This window comes from Osmerus eperlanus, chromosome 14 (assembly GCF_963692335.1).
Source record: "Osmerus eperlanus chromosome 14, fOsmEpe2.1, whole genome shotgun sequence".
Taxonomy (NCBI): Eukaryota; Metazoa; Chordata; class Actinopteri; order Osmeriformes; family Osmeridae; genus Osmerus; species Osmerus eperlanus.
Genome location: NC_085031.1, coordinates 16339620 through 16363747, shown reverse-complemented (window position 1 = coordinate 16363747; position 24128 = coordinate 16339620). Strand labels below are relative to the sequence as shown.

At 48.3% G+C, this 24128-nt stretch overlaps 1 protein-coding gene across 9 annotated transcripts in view; it reads right to left on the bottom strand.

Annotated features, from left to right (window-relative positions):
- grin1a (glutamate receptor, ionotropic, N-methyl D-aspartate 1a) overlaps positions 1-21693 on the bottom strand; it is a 28460-nt gene extending 6767 nt beyond the window's left edge. The window contains exons 1-21 of one of the 9 annotated variants that reach the window (XM_062478825.1): positions 21002-21693; positions 18652-18786; positions 17290-17466; positions 14400-14462; positions 13587-13684; positions 13074-13195; positions 11726-11900; positions 11348-11492; positions 11027-11113; positions 10377-10512; positions 9398-9525; positions 8592-8756; positions 7667-7785; positions 6961-7073; positions 6461-6609; positions 6026-6183; positions 5277-5438; positions 4912-5021; positions 4462-4607; positions 4092-4148; positions 844-870 (exon numbers count right to left, since the gene is read on the bottom strand). In XM_062478825.1, coding sequence (XP_062334809.1) covers positions 844-870; positions 4092-4148; positions 4462-4607; positions 4912-5021; positions 5277-5438; positions 6026-6183; positions 6461-6609; positions 6961-7073; positions 7667-7785; positions 8592-8756; positions 9398-9525; positions 10377-10512; positions 11027-11113; positions 11348-11492; positions 11726-11900; positions 13074-13195; positions 13587-13684; positions 14400-14462; positions 17290-17466; positions 18652-18786; positions 21002-21250 — 2721 coding nt within the window. In that variant the 5' untranslated portion in view covers positions 21251-21693. Of the gene's footprint in view, positions 1-125; positions 871-4091; positions 4149-4461; positions 4608-4911; positions 5022-5276; positions 5439-6025; positions 6184-6460; positions 6610-6960; positions 7074-7666; positions 7786-8591; positions 8757-9397; positions 9530-10368; positions 10513-11026; positions 11114-11347; positions 11493-11725; positions 11901-13073; positions 13196-13586; positions 13685-14399; positions 14463-17289; positions 17467-18651; positions 18787-21001 lie in introns of all 9 variants that reach the window. The other 8 variants (XR_009932220.1, XM_062478817.1, XM_062478819.1 and 5 more) reach the window with 8 other exon arrangements.
- Positions 21694-24128: the final 2435 nt, after the last annotated feature.

Genomic DNA, 24128 nt, shown 5'->3' with positions numbered 1-24128 from the left:
TCTCTCTCTCTCTCTCTCTCTCTCTCTCTCTCTCTCTCTCTCTCTCTCTCTCTCTCTCTCTCTCTCTCTCTCTCTCTCTCTCTCTCTCTCTCTCTCTCTCTCTCTCTCTCTCTCTCTCTCTAAACCCTCCCCCCGTGTTCCTTCTTCCCTTATCCACTATCCTGGGTTAAACACTCTATAGGAGGAGGGTAGAGGAGTATAGCATGTACAACCTGCCGTACGCTATGGACCCTATGTCTATACTCTGCCTTATCACAGTCATGAGAATCAGAGTAAACAAGATGGGGTATCCCTATCCCGGTGCTGACACATCCAAACAGCCCATAATTGTACATGCCCCCTACTGGAATGCATTGGAATGGTTTTGGGGGATGACCATCAGAAACGTGTGTGAGCGATGCCTGTGCTACTCTGTCTGAGCCGGTCACCTCATCCAACACACACACACACACACACACATCCATTAAAGTTTCAACCGTAGACATTTTCAACCTCTAAACCTCTATGCCCCAGAGACATTACAATCCCATTTGGGGGAAAAAATAAGCTTAACCAGATAAACATATCAAATATCCGGAGTGCTAGCGATAAACATGATAAAGTTTCAACCCCCAATCCCAAGATCTACAAAATCACATAAAACAAAAAAGGCATTTCCCCTTGAACTTTTGTCAAACACAGGTTTTCTGGCCATGTCCTTACAACATTACAGGTCACCAAAGTCAAAGTCACCACCCTCCCTCTTTCCATCCATGTACCTGACAGCTACTCCCATGTCTCTACATGACTGAGCACATGACTGGGGTGTTAGTGTGCAGAAAGCTTGTATTAAGGTACTCTTACATCTTGTGTCTCTAGAGAGGAAGAGGGCTGCGTAGGGGAGGAGAAAAGAAAAGTAAATAAACATCCATCCACTCAGCTTTTAAGATCGTTAAAACTTTAAGATCCTTAAGCCGAAAAGCGAAGGTAACCAAAAGAGCGAGTATCAAAGCTAGCAACAGAAACATCGACATCCAAAGCCAGGCGATTGTAAAAAACATATTCAAGCTTTGAGAAGGAAGGGGAGCCACTTAAATGCATACCAATTTGTTAACATAACAACAACAGATAAGTAAGAGATTAATTAATCAACTAAAGCCATTTTAATTGTTATACCTTGGGGTCTGGTATAACGGAAATTCACCTCACATGCCAGGATTGTAGGCTAGTTCTGCTAATGCCTGTTTTGTTCCAGACTACTGTTTTGCACGAAAGGTCGCATTAGAATGAGATGCACTAATCTAATGGACGTTATCGTGAGGTGGAGGCTAATGTACAATCAAAGTTGTCACGATAATGGTGATGTTTTCCAAGCCAGGGTTTAAGACAGTTAAGAGGGCCTCACAGTAGTGTGAGGTTCGGCAGGGGGTCGTAATGAGGGATTAGGGAGGCCTTTCTAACAAGGGCAGGTGTGGTGTGAATTTCATAACATGCAGAAAAAGGGGGACATAGATGGGGAGGTCTTGGGGGGGGGGGAAGAAGTGGATGATAAGAAACACCAAACAAACAAGGTCACGTTCATCCCTAGGCCAGCACCCTGTTGTCGGGTCACGTGACTGAGCCCCTTCCAAAGTTCTGGGCCCTGCTTTAGAAACCCAGACCGTTTCACACTCTTGATGGCGTGGCATTAAGAGGTGACTGTCTGTTATCTGGCGTTAGAGATGGTTGGAGGGTGATTTGCAGAGAGGGTTGAAGAAGAACATGGCAACACTCTCTACTGAGCAGGAAAGAAAAACGTTTTTCCTGTTAAAAGAGGGTAGATTGTTAGAAAATGTTCCAAAGCCACCCTGTGGTCATATTCCACAAACGGGATTGTCTTATCTATTATAAAAGCATAAAGAATAAATTTAAAAATCAATGCAATTCAACACTGATTTTTTTGTTGTTTATTTACATATTTTGTGTGTCTTTCCTATGGTCTTTTCCCCTTAATCTGTGCGTCGCTTCTCCTCACGGGAAATCAGCCAATCAGAGCACTGGTGAGGTGCTGCGTCTGCAGTCCTGGCCATGCAAAGCAAGATGGGCCCCCAGAAAGCGTCACACTGGATATGTCATGTATGTGGCAGCTTCCTGTCCCCAACAGGAAACAGCAGCCACTGTAGTGCATCATCACACCATCAATGAGAATCGTAGTCGTCATCACTGGTTCTTCCACATTTTTCCCTCCACCTACAGGAAGTGCACTTCTGAATAAGCCCCGCCCCCCTTAAGGGGACAACTTAACTGTTAAGAGAGATGCTGTAAGGGGGGGGGGGTGTGGACAGATTCAGAGCACCAAACATCCATGCACCTCAAAGATCTCTTGGCAAGCTATGTGTTAGAAGCGACGGAAGGTGGCATGTTGGGTAATGTAGTTCTTAATCATAGGGGAAGCTCTAGGCAGAACCAGCTAGAAGCGGTTATTCAGAAGTACACATCCTGTGGAGTTGGCTAGCTACACCCAGCTACCTTCAGAAGTGTGTATACACACAAAGTGTACACACACACACACACACACAAGCAGTTGGAATGATGCCACGACACACAGACACCTGCTCGTGAATGTCACTGAGGAAGGAACAGGCTACATAAACTGTCGTTTTTAAACCCTGCTTCAGATCAGCCACAAAGCTCTGGAATAGCTCTCCGATTCAATACAGCCTTTCATGTGGGAAAAAAAAAATTGATATAACAATATCACGGAGGCATGAGTTTGATCTAAAATGTTTACGTAATGCAAGCATAGCTTTGTGTCAGATAACCCATTCTCTTCGCCGTCTCCATGTTCTGAATGAGTCTCAATAAGGCAATAAGGGCTGTTTCAGCGTTTTGTGTAAAGAATAAAAGATTCCCTTCCGTAGCCTTCCGGGCCTGCTTTGAAAGATGCTAAGGAGGATCATGCGCATGGCTGGAGCCATCTTAGTGCAGCGGTGCGGCCCTCAACTCTGGAAAAAACCTCCATCTGGAGTCCTGCTCTGGGTTAGCAGGGCCCACAGCTGTACACAGCCTCGTCCTTCCCCAGTGAGTCTCCCCTGGCCCCGCCCCCAACCCCGCCCCCGCACACCGTCAGCCAATCGTATGTGTCTGCTGTAGGTGTGTCCATCCAGACAGACACACACACGGGCGTGAGGGCCACGGCGAGTCAGACGCTCTGACGGAGAAGGACATCGATTTGCTGACACCACACAGGAGAGGCCCTGGTTTCCTCCCAGGGATGACGAAGACCAAAGACCCGTTACCGGGCGGTTACCGGGCGGTTACCGGGCGGTTACCGGGCGGTTACCGGGCAGAGGCGGCTGCCTCCGAAGCAACATCACAGACTCACAGGGCCCGCTGCCTGCCAGTCTGTGTGTGGTTGTGTGTGTGTGTGTATGCATCCGCCCTCCCCTACACCCCCTCCCGGATGAACCCATGCCACAGTGTTGCAAGAGCCTTGAACAGCATTGTGGGCAATCGGGCAGGGGGAGGTGGAAGGGGGAGGGGAGGGGGGGTGAATGGGGGCAGGGTGAAGGACTGCCAACGCTTCGCTGCGGAAGATGTTGGAGTTTGACGGCAAATCGTGTTCTCCGTTGAGGGACGGGTGGAGCGCCTAAGTCAAGTGTGGCCCGGATGGTTTTCAGGTTGGGTTTTAAGAGGCCACTGTTTTGAAAGGAGTCCCTGACACGCAGAATCTCCCAGTGATTATGCTCTCATGGTCCTTATCACACATGAGGGGGTCAGCACGGAGGGAGGGGGGGAGGTGTTGAAGAGATATAGTAATGCACATCAAAAACATTGACATTTATAGTGCTTTGCTTCCAGGCAGGTACACTGATAGTTGGGTTAAAACGCCTGTATTTCTGGAAGTGGTTCCATGTTTCTGTTAGCACATGGCTCTATTCAATGAGAAGGTTGAGCGTGGCTCGTAGTAGAGACAGCTGGTCAGCATTAGCTGCACAGTCGGGCTTAGGAAGCGTACAAAGCATGACAGTGGCAGCTGGGCTCTGCTGGCTCATGCCTGTCCACAAAACCCCTTCAGCTGGGTCTTAATTCTAGCGGCGAGGGGTGGAGGCGGCTCTGCTAGGTTTACGTACTAACGAGGGGGTCCCGGCCGGCCCCAGCGACTGGCTCCCTGGAGCGTCCTTGCTGTCCTGCAGGCACAGACAAGAGACATGGGCGACGTGGCCCCTCAGGGACCTGTAGGACCCTAAGGTTGGGAGGGGATGACACCTACGTGATGTAGCGTGTGTGGGGGTTCACTGTTCGTGGGACAGTGATTCACAAGAAAACTGGGTTCCCGCAGTGCCAAAAATTGAAAAAAAGGGTGGGTGGGTGGAGTTGTACACCTGGAGGGAAGGGGCTGAGAGAGAGAAAGAGGGGTTCACTCAGCCTCTCCTGGCCCGCCTCGGGCTCTCCTCCCTGGGTGTGTGCGTGTGTGGAGGTGGGCTGCGACGGAGGTTCTACCTGCAGGTTCTTCCTCCAGACGTTGACAGCCGCAAAGGCCAGCTGCATCTGCTTCCTGCGGGCGTCTTTATGGCGCTTGTAGGCGATCTCGATAAAGATGAGGAAGATCCCTGCTGCGATGCCTCCGGCCACCAGCATGAAGACTCCTGCAGGGAGACGGAGACACGCACAGACAAAGGGCGCCCCGTGAGTGGCCGTCCCTCAACTCGGCCACGCCCACTGACCCCCGTACGGGCTCGCGTCGGATCAGCGGGCGCGTGCAGGCGTCTCCACCTGCTCCGTAAATCCACCAGACACACGCCACGACCACCGCCACGTCACGTCAAAAACACACAAAAAAACAACCGAAAAACTAAAGGTATTGGACAAAAAAAAGCTACAGTACCTTACCACTGCAGTTTTTGTCCAATCACTTTTAGGGTTTCTCTAGGCCTGAGAGTGGGACCATACCTGCCATGTTCTCAAAGGTGAGTGTGGCTGGGGCATTGCTCCTTGAGTCACACTCCTGGTATCTCACCCAGGTTTTGTCTAGGTCTTCCATGAAGCCGTTCTCATGGGAACTGCAGGGGGTCGGGGGGGATAGTGGGGAGAAAGTGAGAGTGTTATACATCGACCTGGCAGGAAGACACATGCGAGTCGCTCCATCCCAGAATGCAACTGACACACGTGAAACAGACAAAGACAGATAGCTGGACAGACAGACAGAGGGGAGATACCGAGAGAGACAGAGCTCACACGAGGCGATGTGTTTTATTTTGGATGGCTGGGGGAAAAAAAAGAGTTGAAAGACGAACGCAGCTTTGGCTGGGACAGACCTGAGAATGGCCAGGGACACGTTCTGTTTCCAGGGGCTGTCCTTGCGCATGCCTATGCCAAAGCCCGAACGGAAAAACAGCTCTCCCGTGGTCACAAGGTCGCACTTCTGCGAGGCTTCAAACTCCAGCACCGCAGAGTCCCAGATGAAAGCATGCAGCTTGCTGTGGATGGGAGGGAGGGAGGGAGGCAGGAGGAGGAGGCAGGAAGGGAGTAGGCAGGAAGGGAGGAGGGAGGAGGAGGGGGTTACAGTGCAACAGTACAGTGATAAACAAACACAATTACGGCTTTCCCCCCCCAAACCCCCCCTCCCTGTGACACACCAGCACGTGGGTGTGAGTCAGTGTTACCAGCCACGTCCGCGGACGCTTTAGACCCCAATGAAATCCAATGCCGGACGGACGAAGGGGGCGTCCCCCATTGGATTCCCACCACTCTCTCTCTCAAAGACGCTCGCCTGGGTATAACCTGAAAAAGTTGAACTCCTCAGCTCAACGTTAGCTCTTCGAGCCCGGCGGCACCGGCGCCCCCTACCCTCACATCTACCCCTGCTCTGGGCCTGGCACTGGCTTGGCTGGACCGGTGGGCCTGGACCAGAGGGCTGAACCCACAGTAAGGCCTGGGGCTTCCCTGTGGTCCGGAGGTCCAAATCCCCTCCCGGGTTCTGGCTGAACTGACCCTGTCTGAGCCTGGCTACCGTGACCAGCCGGCCGACCCTCCACCCGGTCGGCCCGGCCCGGCCGTCACGTACTTGTCTCGTACGGCCTGGATGGCCTCGGCGGCAGACTCATAGTTGTGCTTCTCCATGTGGCGGTACATGGTGCTGAGTTCCACCTGCCGCCGGAAGTAGATGTCCACGGAGCTCTGCTTCACCGTGGCGTAGATGAACTTGTCTGATGGGTTTCTCAGCTGGAGGGAGGGAGGGAGGGAGGGAGCAGGGTGTGGTTAACAACGCGACTCTCACACATTTTTCCACACAGAAAACAAGAATATCCGTACTGCCGATGAGCGAGCTTAACGCCATGTGAAAGGGTGTCGTCGCTACGGTTACGGCAGTCCGGTCACAAGAGCTCCAGTTCCACAGCACATTGAACACCGGGCAGGTTTGGAACTGACCCCCTTGTGTATGTGTTTATGCGTGAGTGTGTACGTGTGTGTGTGTACGTGTGTGTGTGTGTGAGCTGACCCTCGGGTCGTTGATGCCGGTGATGCGCTCCTCAGGCCGGTCCAGCACCAGGAAGGCAGCCAGGTTGGCTGTGTAGGATGCCACTATGATCATGGCGAAGCCGGCCCACACCATGCCCAGGATTCTCGCTGAGAAGCTGCGCGGCGCGCCTGCGGAGAACGAAACCCAGGAAGTGTTTTCATACATGCCGTTGCTAAGCTAAACTAAGCTAAACTAAGCTAACCTATGCTAAACTAAGCTAACCTACGCTAAACTAAGCTAACCTACGCTAAACTAAGATAAACTAAGCTAAACTAAGCTAACCTACGCTAAACTAAGCTAAACTAAGCTAAACTAAGCTAACCTACGCTAAACTAAGATAACCTACGCTAAACTAAGATAAACTAAGCTAAGCTAACCTAACCTATGCTAAACTAAGCTAAGATAAACTAAGCTAAACTAAGCTAATGTGTTAGAAGTCTTCTTGTTGGTGTTTTGTTGCGTAGCGCTGTACACCGTACCTTCTCCTATCCCAGAGTTGAGCAACACTCCCCAGGAGAACCACATAGCGGACGACAAGGTGAGGGCGTCTTCTTCTTCTTCTTCACTGTTCACTTTGAACCTTCCAAATGGGCTGGAGAGAGGGGGAGCAGGAGACAGAGAGGACAGAGAGCCGTGACACGGCCACCTCAGGCAGGGAGAGAGTCGACACGAGCGGTCAGATGGCTGAGCCGTTAGGGATTTGGGCTATGAATCTGAAGGTTGCCGGTTCGATTCACGGCCATGCCAAATGACGTTGTGTCCTTGAGCAAGGCACGTCACCCTTCTTGCTTCGAAGGAATGTCCCTGTACTTACTGTAAGTCGCTCTGGATAAGAGCATCTGCTAAATGACTAAATGTAATGTAAACGTAAATTGAGGACCAACCACACCACACACAGACAGAGAGAGAGAGCAACAGAGAGCCTGACAGCGATAGGGGGAGAGAGCGACAGTAAGAAAGAGAACAACAGTCACAGACAGAGCAACAAGCACAGAGAGGGTACAGCGACAGGGCTGTGGAATGACCAGAGCCTGTCTTCACCTCCGCCTCTCTCTCCATCCACGCCCGGGGAAGATCCGATGCCTTCAGCAGCCTACTGTACACACTGACCCAACAAAACCCATCTGAGCTCTAACACACACACACACGGACACACGGACACACACACACACATTCCCCTTGTACCTGAACCGGTCTAGTAGGTAAAGCATCACCGCCACCACATGCACCGACAGACCCACCAGCAGCCACAGTGTGCTCTGGAACGGCTGCATGAACGAGTCCAGAGTACTGCGAGGGATTTCCTGCAACACACGGTACGGATGGTCACACCACCGCTAGCTCTCTCAGCTACACCAAAGCTAGCTCTCTCAGCTACACCAACGCTAGCTCTCTCTTAGCTACACCAACGCTAGCTCTCTCTTAGCTACACCAAAGCTAGCTCTCTCAGCTACACCAACGCTAGCTCTCTCTCAGCTACACCAACGCTAGCTCTCTCTCAGCTACACCAACGCTAGCTCTCTCTCAGCTACACCAACGCTAGGTCTCTCTCAGCTACACCAACGCTAGCTCTCTCTTAGCTACACCAACGCTAGGTCTCTCTCAGCTACACCAACGCTGGATCTCTCAGCTACACCAACGCTAGCTCTCTCAGCTACACCAGCGCTAGCTCTCTCAGCTACAACAACGCTAGCTCTCTCATCTACACCAACGCTAGCTCTCTTAGCTACACCAACGCTAGCTCTCTCTCACCTACACCAAAGCTAGCTCTCTCAGATACACCAACACTAGCTCTCTCAGCTACACCAACGCTAGCTCTCTCAGCTACACCCTACTCTGCAGGAACTCTACATCTAACTCCAAGTGTGATCATCTTGTTTTTCAGATTTGAAGTGAATGACACATTGTTTTAAGAAATCATATCAACTGACATTTTCTCACTGTACAGGCAGCCCAATTTACTTGTTGTTAACTAATATTACTGCACTTAAATTTGATTTTTGTAGTGTATAAATCGCAGATCCTAGCACTGGGGAACCCCCACACCAGGACTACTGCACAAGGTTGTCTGTAATGGGTTATAAAGGGAGAAGGTGAAGTAGGCACGTACCTTTTTAACTAGGATAGTCAGGCCTTGGTACTTAAAAGGTTTGGAGAATTCGATGTATTGGGCTCGTTCGTTGTTTATAGTCAGCGGGGCTACGATCATGTCTGCAAGGCCTCCCAGCAGCTCCCCCATCATCCCATTCCACTCCTTCTTGTTGCTGTTGTTCACCTGCATTCAGGAGACACAGCCGGGTCAAACGACCAGGCCCAAGGCTTACACAGCCGACAGGATCTTTCCCGGTTAACTCCTCCCATGTTCGGAGTTAACCCCAAGAGACCCCGACTCGGGAAGGCCCTCTGACCAAGAACAAATGCACACAAACTGAAAGGTGTTTTCTGTTCTGGGGTCGGGGATTCTGGTTTGGAATCCTGTTTGACAGAAAAGCTCCGTTCGGTTCGGGGCTGTTTGTTCGGCCATGTCAGGTGAGGAACACCAGGGGTTCAGCAGCACTGTCCCTGAGGGGCCCTGGTGCCCTGTGGGACTGAACATAGGACAGTCGGGAGCTTCCGACGACTGCGTTTACAGCAGCTTGGCTCCATAACTCATCCGGTCAAAGGGTCAGATATTGTATAGACAGTTAATAAATGGGATATGGTTAGACAATAATAAAATAAATAAATAAATGGGATATATATTAGACAATAATAATCTGCAATGCTGTAATCATCTCACGGCATTTCATCCGAAATATTTGTCAACATTCAAAACATGCTTTTATTGACTTTTGTAGGGAGATTACAACTGTTTTGGCCAACTTAGTGTTAGTAATGCAGAAAATAGGATCTCTTCCATTTCCAAAATAAACTGACCCGCTCCTGCGTTCCGAATTTCCCATCAGCCACTAGGTGCACCTCGTAGGTGAAGTTCATGTCTCCAGCCAGCTTGATGAGGAGATCCACACAGAAACCAAAACAACACTGGGGAACGATTGGGCGTCCTGTAACCCAAACAGCAAAGATTACAAGTTACAATCACTCTAGATGAAAAACTTTTTTTAAATTGTTGATATGTTTGAAATATCCCCTAGTATCACAAACACCACACCACAGACACACACACATTTTCACAACCAGCCAACAACACCCAAACATTTACACACACACACACACAAACACACAGGATATGTCATGTCCACTGCTTGCTAAACACACACCAACACATGCTCACACTGTTTTGCAAATACAGAAGCAGCCACGAGCGGTATGCCGATGGTACGCTTGATGGTCACACACACAAGCATGGTCACACACACACACAGAAGCATGGTCACACACACACCCACAAGCATGGACACACACACACACACAAGCATGGTCACACACACACCCACAAGCATGGACACACACACACCCACAAGCATGGTCACACCCACAAGCATGGTCACACACACACCCACAAGCATGGTCACACACACACCCACAAGCATGGACACACACACACCCACAAGCATGGACACACCCACAAGCATGGACACACACACACCCACAAGCATGGACACACCCACACCCACAAGCATGGACACACACACACACCCACAAGCATGGTCACACACACACCCACAAGCATGGACACACCCACAAGCATGGTCACACACACACCCACAAGCATGGTCACACACACACACACAAGCATGGACACACACCAATGGGCCAACCATCACTCATGACACACTCAACTACATGCATACATATATAGATACCTACTGCATATATATGTATGCATCTCCAGTTGGTGTTTGGAGAGTGTAGTCAAAGCACAGTGATATCATAAACGTCCCTGTTGTGTTACCTGGGATGGTCTCATTAGGTCCAGTGCAGATCACCTTTTTAATAGTTACTCCATTAAGTGCTTTTTCTTCACTACAGGTACCATCCTGCATAGTTGGTTTCACATACACAAAGGGCTCCTGGTGTATGGTGACTATCTGTAACAGATGGGAGGAGAAAGATGGATTCCCTGTCTGTGACGTGGCGGGAATTCAAGCACGTTCTGCGATGAGGGTCTTCGGAGAATCCGATTCCCTGACACCCCTTGACCCGGCCCAAACACAGCACAGCACAGCCACACACACACTCTCAGCGCACATACACACACACACACACAGCAAAAAACACACCCTCAGCACAAACACAGGTCAGAAATACTACAAAAAATACAAATACATCTTAAAAAAATTAAATAAATTACCAAGTAAACAAGGTGACAGAACGTCATATGGAGCGAATGGGGCAGCGGGTGGTACCGGGAGTCAGGTGGCTGAGCGGTGAGGGAATCGGGCTAGTAATCCGAAGGTTGCCAGTTCGATTCTCAGCCGTGCCAACTGACATTGTGTCTTTGGGCAAGGCACTTCACCCTACTTGCCTCGGGGGAATGTCCCTGTACTTACTGTAAGTCGCTCTGGATAAGAGCGTCTGCTAAATGACTAAATGTAAATGTACCTTTAGTCTGGTCGACATCTGGAAGCCCCGTGGCTTCTCAGTCTCTCCGCCCGGCCAGATGATCTTCCTCTGATTATTCATGACCACCTGCAGGGCCGCAGAAACACGTTAGCGGAGCGCTGACAGCGTTTGTGAAAAGGAACGTTCGACACCCTGCAGCTTCAGGTGGCTAACTGCCGCTGTCCACTGCGTGTTTCACCTGATTGGTCACTTTCAACATTTACACGTTTACTGTTCATTAGTGACTGAAGGTGTGACTGACCGGGCACCAGGCTAGACAGCACATTACTGTGAGAGGTAGAAGACTGTTTGTCCGTTGACCTGTGTTCCGTTGTAGATGCCAACTTGAACAAGTCGAGTCTTCTGGTAGTTGAGGATACTGTAGTGGGCAAACTTCCTGTCTCCGTCGTCGTTGAACTCCACGCGTCCTGTGAGGCCTTCTGGGTATTTTGATGACATCAGAACCCTGAGTCACAGATATAGAGATGACATTTAGATTTGAGAGAGGTGGGGATAAGGGAGAGAGAAAGATTGAGTCAGAGAGACACAGAGCAATAAAGAGAGTTGGAGAAAGATTGAATCATAGAGAAACAGGGAGTGCGAAACAGAGTGTGTGTGTAAGCTTCTGTGTGTGTGTGTGTGTGTGTGTGTGTGCATGTGTGTGTGTGTGTATGTGCGTTCAGGCCAGGCCTCACCCACCGCTTAAACAGAGGCCCCGTTTTCCAGATGTTTGTGTTTCCGACGCATCCCCTGGGGGGCTCCGTGATGTTCTCCTTCTCGAACAGCTCCTGGATGGACTGCGCCACCACGGCCACGGCGTCGGTGATATGCGCCGACTCGTTCTTTCCGTTGATGAGCTGGAGGCCGATGAGACCTGCTCACGCCAACGGGGGGGCGGGGCGAGAAACAGCCAATCAGTGACCAGCCTGAACACAAACATTCAGGAGCCTTTTGCAGTGGAAAACTTATAGGGTCTCGAGGTTAGCAACCGTGAGCTAAAGTCTGAGCTAAGATCCAAGCCACGCTTTGAGTCGCTTGATGACGTTGTGTGTTTTTGTTTGTTTACTTGTTTTGACTGGGATATCAAGAGATCCGGATTTATTAATTTGGACATGATCTCTATTATGAAAATAGTAAACGATTTCAGATAGTAATGGATCCATATCTTGACATAGTTCTTAGTTGACTTTGCCCGGCATTCAAGAGTCCCTTGAAGTTGGATATATTCAATTCTATAACCCCCCATCTAAGGGACCAAGTTGGGAAGAAAACAGGCAAAATGCTGTGTGCGTGGGATCAAACTAACACACATCAAACCTATTAGAATTGATATGCAAATTTACAGCATCGATCCAACTTCAGCTAAGTTTCTCTATTGCAAACGGGTCCAAACGTATTGCGGACTTGTCATGGAAGCCACGGGTGATGAATGTGGAGACTGGACCAGGTGCTCGGACAGACACGACATGGAGTTCCTCGAGGGGGTTGGAAGTGCTTAAGTGCCTAGGGAAGACGCGAACATTTTGTGAACATTGAGTGACATAGTTACGTGAAACTTGTTTCGCATTTCCAGAAACAGAGAGAAAGGTTTTTGCTTACCATTCTATTTCAGTTACACTTCAAAGTGGGGGTTGCAAAACACCCTTCATAAACTCATGAGAACCAAGCTATTAATTTTTCAAAATAAAACAATGAATGCAGTGTAGCTACGGGCAATCTGATGTTAATATGCAAACATTTACATGGGTTTGAAAATATGAACCGCTGCTGTAGGCTACAGCTTGTCAGTAAGGAAGCACAAAGTTGACGAAAGATGAGGATTGTGGAATATGTTATGTGACTCATTTAAACCTTTAAACATGTCAAATGCTTAAATGTTTAAACGCTAAACATTTAACAAACAATACAAACAACTTGACTAGGAATCTTCCTCAGAGATAACCAGCCTTCCTAATCCTACGTGTCATGGGAGAGCAGAACGACCAGTACACAAGATCAACGTTCGGAGGTCTTTTCCCAGTGCCTGCTGGGTAACGGTCGTACGTACCGTCTGGCGCCTCGCTCAGGGCTTTACCGGACATCTCTCGTTCTCCCACCAGCCACACGTAACCGGACCCCGTCATGTTGAGGAAGCGGGCCGCCTTGTAAACAGACGCAGCGTCCTCTTCGCTGGAACACAGAAGTATTATTTTCGAACTCAGCTGGCTGGGTTTGCGTACCTTAAACCCTGTGACATGCTGTCAATTCGGTTACAATAGAGTAAAATCTAATTTTATTTTTGCCGCCCTTTGAACATCACAGAACTTTTAACGGCACCGGGATTCACATGCGCCCATATACCTACACCTAAGCCACCCTAAAAAGGAACAAAATGAATAAATGGGTGAGGAATTATTAAGATACATTTAGATAATGGAGAAAGAACAAACTAATGTCTGATGGACTGCAGTTCAAAGCAGCCTCGATGTGAAGAGGTGGGACTATCACCCCCCAAGCCTGTGTTGATTGGTGGCCAGCCACCCAGTCCTGACATGATTGGTGGACAGTAGATGGCTCTTACCTGGCGGAGAGGATGATGACTCGGGCCTCCAGCTCTTTAGCCTCCAGCAGCAGGGCAGTTAAGTTAGTCTCCTGGCTGAACTGGAGGACTTTCTCTGCCTGTGATTGGGGCACAAAATAAGTCAAGCCAGCTACTTACCCCGACCTCAGAACCCTGCTCCCGCTTTACCTGCTCTGCTCGGATTTGGATGCTTTTGGTTGAAAAAGGAAGATGGGACAAAAAGGAATACGATCCAAGGAAATCGGCTCAACTAAAAAAAAAAGCTTGGGGGGGGAACTTTTGCATTTTTCGCATGCAAACTGAGGGTTATCAAGGCTCCAAAGAAGAACGTGCACGTTAGGTAGGGAGGAGAACAAGGTCAATGCAACCAGGAACTAAAAACGGTGAAGGGGAGTGAGGGGGGTCCTTTTCCCCTCAAGCAAAAACGGTTGAAATCTAGGTAGAACAGGAAGGAGGAGTTTCTGGGAAAGTATTTTTGTCCCACACTAACGGTTCTTGCAAACAGTTTTTTTTTTTTTGGTGTGTGTGTTGTCCTGAGAACATGCACTCCTGTTACTGAAGGAAGAAAAAAAATAAAATGCTAAAAGTGGAACGCTGTTCATTTGAACGTTTTTTTTTTGTTGTTGCGAAAATTATAGTTCTTTCCATAACAAAACCATTCTTCATTGAAATCATAGGAAAATGCCGAAAAAGAAAAAAACACGTGCTACCAAGAGAGGGGCATTTCTGGGTTGGCTGGTGATTGGTTGGCTGGATACTAGTTGCTACGTTTGGAAAGTTGGTGGGCGGCGTGCATTGACCATGCAAGTATACCTTAGGTCCTCGCTTGTTGTCAAAGGACAGTTGGTCGAGGTTTTCATAGTTCCTTTTTTTATTCTGATGAGTAATGTGCACAGAGAAAATATGCAGACACAGAAGAATATTATAAACAGTTGAAAATGGAGGGCAGTAAAGCATTCCAACAAATCTCCACTTTTCTGCTTCAAATTGGGGATCTCAAAATGAGGCTTGCAAGGGGACATCAAAGACTGCCAACGATTGAACACAACTCTGTTTACTTCCTGAACCAACTGCGTTTACTTCCTGAACCAACTATGTTAACTTCCTGAACCAACTCTGTTTACTTCCTGAACCAACTCTGTTTACTTCTTGAACCAACTCTGTTTACTTCCTGAACCAACTCTGTTTACTTCCTGAACCAACTCTGTTTACTTCCTGAACCAACTCTGTTTACTTCCTGAACCAACTATGTTTACTTCCTGAGTCATCTTTGAGCCGAGCATTTTACCAACCTTCAAACACCTTCACACCCTCAAGTCCTTCCACAGCGAATAACGAGAGGTGTTCGGTGCAGAATACAGAACAACAGGCGAAAGCAGGACGCTCTCCATCATTAAAATAAGTGTTGCCAACTACACCATTTTGAATTCGGCTCAGCTCCTGTGAGCTACGAGAAGGGTCACAAGGGACTGTCCTGCCTGTGACGAGGAGCCATTTTGAAGTGAGAACCGGCTTCTCCTTTCTGCTTCACAGAGCTGCTTCTCTCTGCCTCAATGTCCTGCCTCTCAGCTCAGCACCAACTGCCAAGTGTGGGTCTACAACTCTCCTCTCCCCAAATGCTACACCGACCCTGCAATGAGTCCATTAAAACGACCGACCAGTAAACCCAAGACAAATCGCACTCAAAGCCCGTGTGTTCACGCTTCACTGACGGGATTAAAGGTCCGTTGTGCCCAGATCTAATCTGAGGTGGGTGCGATCAGAGTTGCATCATTACACTCAGACTGACTCTGTGTGCTGATGTGTTTGGGATAAGGTCAGAGACCATGAATCACACCCATGAATCACTGTGAGATTGCAGCAAACACATTAATGCGACTATAGTTTTGGATACGCAGTAAAACATCTTGGGACAAAATGACCCAAATCATTTTTGGGGGTATTATTTCCCTCTTTCCAAACGTCTTTGTTTTATACTTGGTTCTCTGTGACACTCCTGATGTGAACCTCGTTCTCTTTGTCTCCCAAAAGTGGGAGTCAGGTGGCTGAGCGGTTAGGGAAGCGGGCTAGTAATCTGAAGGTTGCCAGTTCGATTCCCCGGGGGTGCCAAATGAGGTTGTGTCCTTGGGCAAGGCACTTCACCCTACTTGCCTCGGGGGGAATGTCTTTGTACTCACTGTAAGTCGCTCTGGATAAGAGCGTCTGCTAAATGTAAATGCAAACGAGTCTCTTTGAGTGCTCTATTTTTACCTCCTCACTCGGGCATGAATACTGCATGATGTGTTGCTCCTGTTTTTATTCTGACAAAATCCACTGCAAGCAGTGACCCCACGTCACTCTCCTGTATAGATCCCATCTTGAAAAGAGGCATGTTATTAAGTCTACTTTTACACCAAGTGGGAATATGAAAAGAGCATGTGGCAGAATCGAATAATTAGCAACAAAAAGCCATCTTTTTTTACAAACCTCTACAAATTAGTTGTTACAGCTGCTAACTGTCATATTGGGCGATGTATTCCGCAAAGTTATTTTTTTTTACTATCAAAGAGATGGCATCTCATTACAGAACCACATTGAGTTCCTGTCCTAGGAGACTGTCAAGACTACAGGCTTATTCAACCGGTTTTTGCAGAATAATCTACAGTGTGTTTATCAAATACCTCAGAGACCATTCGGCGTCAGCAAAGCCATTAGGATTATCAATCATATGACCATGCATTAAACACAGCTATACTCAGCCACGCCACATTAATCTTCGATGTGTGATTGATGAGTGAAAATATCCTTGGTTCATACCGTTGTCCGCCAGCATGAGTTATCATGGCCTTGCGTCACATTAAATTTTTCATCACCCGCTAATTAAATTACTCGAGACTCGGTTCTCTTACTCGCGCAATTACATCAAAAATCCCTTAAGGGAACCAACACCTCTGTATAAAACACCCTTGTCTTCATCCCCAGGTGAACTAGGCTCATTAACTGTGTGTTAATCGTTCTGTTTCAACTCCTCACGGGAGAAAAACATTCCCAACCTCTTTCTGGTTTTGGGTGGATCAGCACATTTCACTGACCTTGGATCCACCCAACGTGGCTCAGAGCTGAACTCAAACTGGATGCGTAACCCGGGTGATATCTGGCTTCACGTGCTGCAACACAGAGTCTTGAATTACATAATCCCAAAGTGCACGAAAAGAAAACCCCGGGCATCTAGTTCACTAAAGTAGAGAAACATGCTAAACTAGTAAACATAGCACGTCATCCATCTGTGCGTAAACAATCCGTGAGCGGTGTCCATCAGGGTGAGGAAACGAGGGCTGAACTCCCGTCGCTTCACGTTTTTACGTACAGATGGCCATGGTGTGATCGAACTGTACATGTATAGGAGTCATTGATGTTTTGCAAAGCCCCAGATTAAGTCCTCTATTTGGTCTCCCATTGTGAATTAACACAGGAGAATTTGACTATGGTGAAAAGCAACATGAGATGAGTAAAGAAACGTACAAACTTCTGTCAGATTAGACCACATTAGACGCTGTTGATGCCTTAAGAATGTTAGCCAACGTTTACACAAGGGTGAGAAAGATGTGTCCACACAGAACAGAACGGAAAACATCTACCCGTAGATACGTAGAGGACCTCTGTGTCCAGCGGCTACACACACACACTCACACCCCGGAAGGTCCTGTGTGTCGGAGCGTCTCACCTTCGTCTCTCTCTCTTCCAGGAGTGTCTCCAGCCTCTTCTGGGCGGCCCGCCCCTCGTGGTCGTCGCTGACGATGAGGATGATGTGGTTCCAGCGGAACTCGCGCATCATGTCGAACCAGACGTGGGCCTGGTGGGAGTAGGGTGGGACGGTGCGTAGGAAGGACAGGTGGATGCTCTGGGGGTCGGAGGGAGGTCAAAGGTCAGAGGAAGGGAGAACGAGAAGGCAGGATATACGCCCAGGACTGACAGGCCGTCCCTTTCGTGGTTTGCCATTACAAAAAACGTTTACATTTATGAAAGCTAAATGTGAACATAAGCCTCTGGATTTCTAGTCTTATTAGTTTCTATTGAGTAAAGAGTTTATTGTGCTGTCACAGTCACTGCTCATGCAAGGCAGGAAGGTATTCAAACACATTTCCTTCTCTTTTATGATTCATTTTATAGCAGAAGACAATCTAATTATGGCTGTCGTGATGCCCGTTAACTTAGCACGTTAAATCAATAGCGGCTATCTCCAAAAGACCTCTTAATCTTTCCTACTGTCTGTGTCCCTCCATCCCTCTTTCCCATCCTCTATTTTCCTCCCTCTCTTCCCTCCCGCTTTCCCCTTCATCTCTTCTCTCCCTCCCTCCCTTTCTCCCTCCCCCGCCTCCCCCTCCCTCCCTCCCTCACCCCCTCCCTCCTCCTCCCGCTCCCTCCCTCCCTCCTCCACCCCCCTCCCTCTCCCTCCCTCCCTCCTCCATCTCCCACCCTCCCTCCTCCACCTCCCACCCTCCCTCCTGCACCCCCCTCCCTCCTCCACCCCCCTCCCTCCCTCTCCCTCCATCCCTCCCTCCCTCCTCCACCCCCCTCCCACCTCCACCGCGCTCCCTCCCTCCTTGACCCCCCTCCCTCCTCCACCCCCCTCCCTCCTCCTCCCCCTCCCTCCCTCCCTCCTCCACTTCCCTCCCTCCTCCACCTCCCTCCCTCCCTCCTCCACCCCCCTCCCTCCTCCACCGCGCTCCCTCCCTCCTCCACCCCCCTCCCTCTCTCCCTCCCTCCCTCCTCCACCTCCCTCCCTCTTCCACCCCCCTCCCTCGTCCACCCCCCTCCCTCCTCCCTCCCTCCCTCCTTCACCGCGCTCCCTCCCTCCTACACCCCCCTCCCTCCCTCCTCCACCTCCCTCCCTCCTCCACCGCGCTCCCTCCTCCCTCCTCCACCCTCCTCCTCCCTCCCTCCCTCCTCCACCTCCCTCCTCCTCCCTCCCTCCTCCACCTCCCTCCTCCCTCCCTCCTCCACCTCCCTCCCTCCTCCACACCCCTCCCTCCTCCTCCCTCCCTCTCTCCCTTCCCTCCCCCGCCCCCCCCCCTCCCTCCCTCACCTTGTCAGAGTAGATGGACATGCGGGTGGTGAGCCCCACCACAGGGATGCGGTAGAACCCAGCGGTGTAGGACACAGGGGTGGGGGTCAGGTGGTCGTTGGACTGGGGAGGGTGGCTCACCAGGATGGCGTACACCTGCAGACATGAGGGGAACAGTTACAGCCGGCTCACCTCCTGCCAGGGAGCTTGGTGAGCAAATCACAAGGCAATCAAGCGCAATCGATCTACAACCGAGTACAACTGAGGAACTGTCTTCCTTTGAGAATGTTCCACACTTTCACATATCACTGTATAGTAGTTTATTCTATTGCTGCGAGCATTCCACGATACAATACAACTTTATATTCTATTGAGAATTAACGTGTAGCTAACTTAATCTCTTAAGTCTCTGAGGTCTTGTCCTAGGCTAAACTGCTGGAGTATAAACACTGAATTATCATTATAGCCTGTGATAATTGCGCCTATTATAAATACAATGTTGTGTCTCATCCTTGAGAATTGTCTTTGAGATCCAATGTTGAGGCCAGAAACCGGCCTGGCTGTGTGCTCATGGTGCAACAGCCTCATACTGTATGTGAAGGCAATATGGTTGGGTCTGAAACGAGGTCACTCATCCACAGAATGCTCCCAGGCATCCACACATCCATCTGCCACGGACCTCCCTTCTCAGTGATAACCCTCTCCTCGGAGCCAAGACCGTCACATTACAACACACAAGGCTAAACATCCATCCCCTCGCGCAGTCGATGATACATCTCACTGGGCAGGAGGGGGTAAACAACATCTCAAGCTATGAGAAGGTGGCTCTGAGGCTCTCTGCCACATTTACATTTAGCAGACGCTTTTATCCAGAGCGACTTACAGTAAGTACAGGGACATTCCCCCGAGGCAAGTAGGGTGAAGTGCCTTGCCCAAGGACACAACGTCATTTTGCACGGCCGGGAATCAAACCGGCAACCTTCTGATTAATAGTCCGATTCCCTAACCGCTCAGCCATCTGACCCCCTCTGCTAATGGATGACGGTGTGTCCGCTGTATTCAGGGAGTGTGTGCTGGGGCAAAGATATGTAAGTAAAGTAATAATGCGTTCATGTTGCACACGATGTCATCCAAAGAGACAAACATGCTGTTTGTGTGTGTGTGTGTGTGTGTGTGTTTCAATGAAAGATGAGGACGAGGCTTTTAACCAACTGTTACCGTGTTTTAACGTCTTTACAGTTGCCTGCTTCCTTATACATCATTTATGAAGCATGTGTAGCCAAATAAAAAAATCATAATAATCTACCCTTTGCGTGAGGTCGCCTTTGTAGATGGTCTCAGGGCAACACCTAAGATATTAAATGCCAGTAATTTTATCTCAGCTGCGTAGGGTCAAGTATAAATTCATGCTCATCTTAATTTGGCCTACCATTATTTGGTGGATAAGCGCTCTTACATTTTGTCTGTGAGTGTTAAAATACCTTGTTTAGAGAGTAGGCTATGTTTAGTGCTCAAGGATTAAATGTTGACGCCCTTTTCGCACCTAGACCTACCTTTGGCAATATTTGGTCACATGACATGAGCGGGAGGAAAGTGGACCGCTGCAGTAAAATCGTTCGTTCTGAATTGTGCGTCATTCATTTCGCTGTTCGTTACTTCATTTACAGTTCAGTGGATCGGCAGCTGTGTTCTTTTTACAGTGAGGCTGCCCTTTCAACCGCAATCCGACACGAACTGTGGCCTATTTAGCTCTGTTTGTATCAAAATAGCCTTAGTTTATCAAAATCATTCATGATGTTATATTGGATAAAACACATGAAATAGCTTAATGACCCAATTGTGTGAATGATGGTTTAATCATGTAATTTGACCCGATTTGTTTTGACGGCTGGCCTGGAGACAGGCTCGATGTTCTGCTGCGCAACGAACTTTTTCATAAGCGTCTCATTGGGTTTTAGTCTATAGCTTAAGGCTAAAGCGTGTGAAAATTCAACTAACTGCAATTTGAAAGGCATGGCATGAACACATTTAAATCTATTGGGAACTATTTTGTAGGCCTACGTCTAATACCAATACGAATGCAGTGGTCAATATCGACCGTTTCTGCCTTTAACCCACGTCACTTCTGTTGAATCACAAGTGAGAATTTGCACCAAAGGCTACGTCGCTTCTGTTCATGCGGAATTTACACTATATCTCCACTCGTATTTTTTTTTGTCTGGATAGCCTATGCAGCATATCTACTGTAGGATATTGCTGGTCTTTCTCAGCAATTTCTGAATATGGATCATGCGCTACCTAAATGGCAAGTGTGTTGGCTATCTCAGCTCTCCAGCACTGTGGTGACACTTTCTTTCATGCGAAAACCTACCTGGCTGGAGATGAGGTCTTCACAGACGGAGAGTGCCATCTGAATGGCATTGGGTTTGTGAGTTACGGAGATGGCGGTCAGCTTGAATTTGTCTCTCCCATATATCTGGTTTGCTTGAGTCACCGCATCCTTAAACACCTGCTCGTACCTTTTCTGACTCAAGACGGCACCGATGTTAACTATCTTTGGCTCACATCCGGCCCGCGCACAGGAGCACGAGAAAAGCACCGCCAGCAGAAACAGACGCATCGTGTGAACGACCACACCGTACAGCGGATCCCGGTAGTTTTTCTCCCTGTTGGCGGGTCGGCTTGACCGGCTTTTAGGTGGCACGACTCGATTGAAATCACAACGCCACCGTAGCCTATAAAGAGTAGAAATTCTTGACAGAAGATTTATGTGCACTGCGGAGGAATGTGCATCTAGTCATTAGGACTCCCCAACCGCTGTTTGCATAACAATGATAGGCTAGCTCACGTTCTCCTCCATTGCAGTTTTCTCAATCTGAAGATTAAGTAACAGTGGATGAAAAATAAATTAGACAATTTCCCGAGCTCTGTAGCGGTTCCCTTTGTGCTGTATACACGCTCTTCGTTCCTGTGTGGGCTGGATATGCGGCTCCGCTCTGAAGTGTTCACACTGACGCGAGGCTCGGAGCTGAGCGTGCTGTCCTTGGTGCTGACAGCTGTGCCCGCGCGCTGTGGAGCGCGCATCCACTGTACCCTCATTCCGCGTTGGCGTGCTGCTGCTAGAATAAGCATTACGTTTAATTAAAGGAAGTATATCATTAAAATGAATGGGCCATGTATACAGCCTCTCTGTAACAGACGAATAGTAAAATACGATGATGGGAGGATTGAATAAACAAATTTGGATAGTTTCATTTTTAGATGCCTTGTGCTTCTGGATATATCAATATGATAGGGCATATTATTGTATGTGTTCAGGCGAAGCCGGACTCTAAAGCTGTTTTAGACCTTTGAAGCTTAACCAACAGCCTTGTCATTCCAACACGGAGGCTGAACGTGCGAGGTCTGCCGTTTCACTTGCAAGCAGTTCCTAATGTTGACGACATCCTCATTATTCTAAACGATGAAGTGAATTACCAGACAATTTAAGGCAGGGTAGGCAATATTGTTGAGAAGCACTTTTTTCATATTTTCTGAAATAAACTTCACATAGGCCTATTGATATAGCAACCAATTCATATAAAGGTTTGACGGTTATATGGAATCAATCCGACATCTGTGGGTGTCGCAAGACTGTGATAAACCCAACCAATCATTGAGCCGTACCCTGACTAATGATTAGGGCTACCTGTCCGTCTACCTACCCACCTGCGCATTCCCTGCCCCTGCACTCAATGCGCGTTACTGTAGTTTTGTGGGAGTGGTTTTGAAGGGAGGGGTGGGATATTTTGATTTGAATTGTGTCAAACAAAAGCTAAAATATCTAGTTTCGCAAAACTTACCTACCCTGCCTTTAACAATTATTGCGCAACTCCCCACCAAATAAAAAGCCAATAATCACGCCTCGTAGTTTAACCTTTTTATTGACGCAAAGCTAATGACACTTCGACTGGTTGTGGAATATTGTAGCTCCATTTGAAGTGATAGAACCAAGTGTCCAGTAACCACAGGGGGTACGGGATTATCTGAAGAGCCACACACTGTTGGGAAAAAATCAACTATCCTGGTTACCAAGGAAACAGGCCCTTGTCTCTCTGAAAGTCATACAGACAGACGTGAATGCGCAGGGCCTAGTCTGCGTGACAGCTTGTTACAAGAGAACCTTTTATAGTTTGAGGAGAAATGTGAGGGCCATTTGATTTCGAAATAATTCACTGTAGCAGATTTATAGACATTTAAAAGGTAAATGTGAAGGAAAACATATAATCGTCTGGCGGCTGTAGATATGAAACGTCATATTATCAAAGGCACCAAAGGTCCATTGTTTATAATGTTTTATCTTAATGTGATCGATTATCGAGTCATATTGAATTGAGGAGTAAATAATCCCTGTGCCCTGGATGTTGTATACATTGTGAGAGTCACATCTGCGCCTTGATTTCTGGAGAAATTTGCATCGTAAATTAGGGCGCAAAATGATGGAATAGTCGAGTTTACTGAATTATTAATCACACACAGAACAGAGAGGGAACAGATACTCCCATGTTTCCTGAAATAGACGACATAGTTTATGGATTCGTGAATTGCTTTATGTTGCGTGATGAACATTCAGATCTAGTCGGCCTAACATGAAGATACCAAGCATCACTCCATCGTTGCATTTCAAAATGTTAGTATTCAATCTAATATTTCCTTCCAACCTAGAGTACAATAATTGAGTGTATGTACTTGAAGTGTGCGAGCTCAAATGTTGCAGGACAGTGCGTGTGTATATGTGTGAAAGACAGTCTAACGAGCACCACTTACAAAGAGGGAGAGCTAGCAGTGACAGGGCCATTTGATATACAGCGATGTAGTCCTTAACACATCAATACAGCTTGGCCAGCTAGCAATGCAGCCGTTATGTAACAATAGTCACTGCCAAAGAGCACACACACACACACACACACAAACAGATGCAGAAGTATCACACGGACACATGTGGCCACGCACACACATACACACACATACACACACATACACACACAAATATTCGCACTTACACACAATCCTCCCCCTCAGACGTGCATATTCACATGCACTCACATACCACCCACACAGAGGAAGGTATATAGAGATTAGAAAGAGAGAGATTTTAGACAGACAGAGAGAGAGAGAGAGAGAGAGAGAGAGAGAGAGAGAGAGAGAGAGAGTGTGAGAGAGAGAGAAAGAGAGAGTCTTTGCATGTGTCACACTTCACTCCCACACACCGTATCACCTAGTCTAGTAGCTGGTATTTGTATAGCAGCCATGATTTTATTTGCACACATTACTGTATTCAATCAGAATTCCTGCAGTTCTAACTTTCTTGAAGAGAATCCAGGGATGGTGTGTTGACGAGGTAATTACTAAATTTGTTGTGAAAAGCATAGCTGAAAACACACTACCTCTACTTATGCTGAAATACTTCACCCACGGTAGCAGGTTGAGAGCTGCTGTCAGTAAATGTTGACATGTAA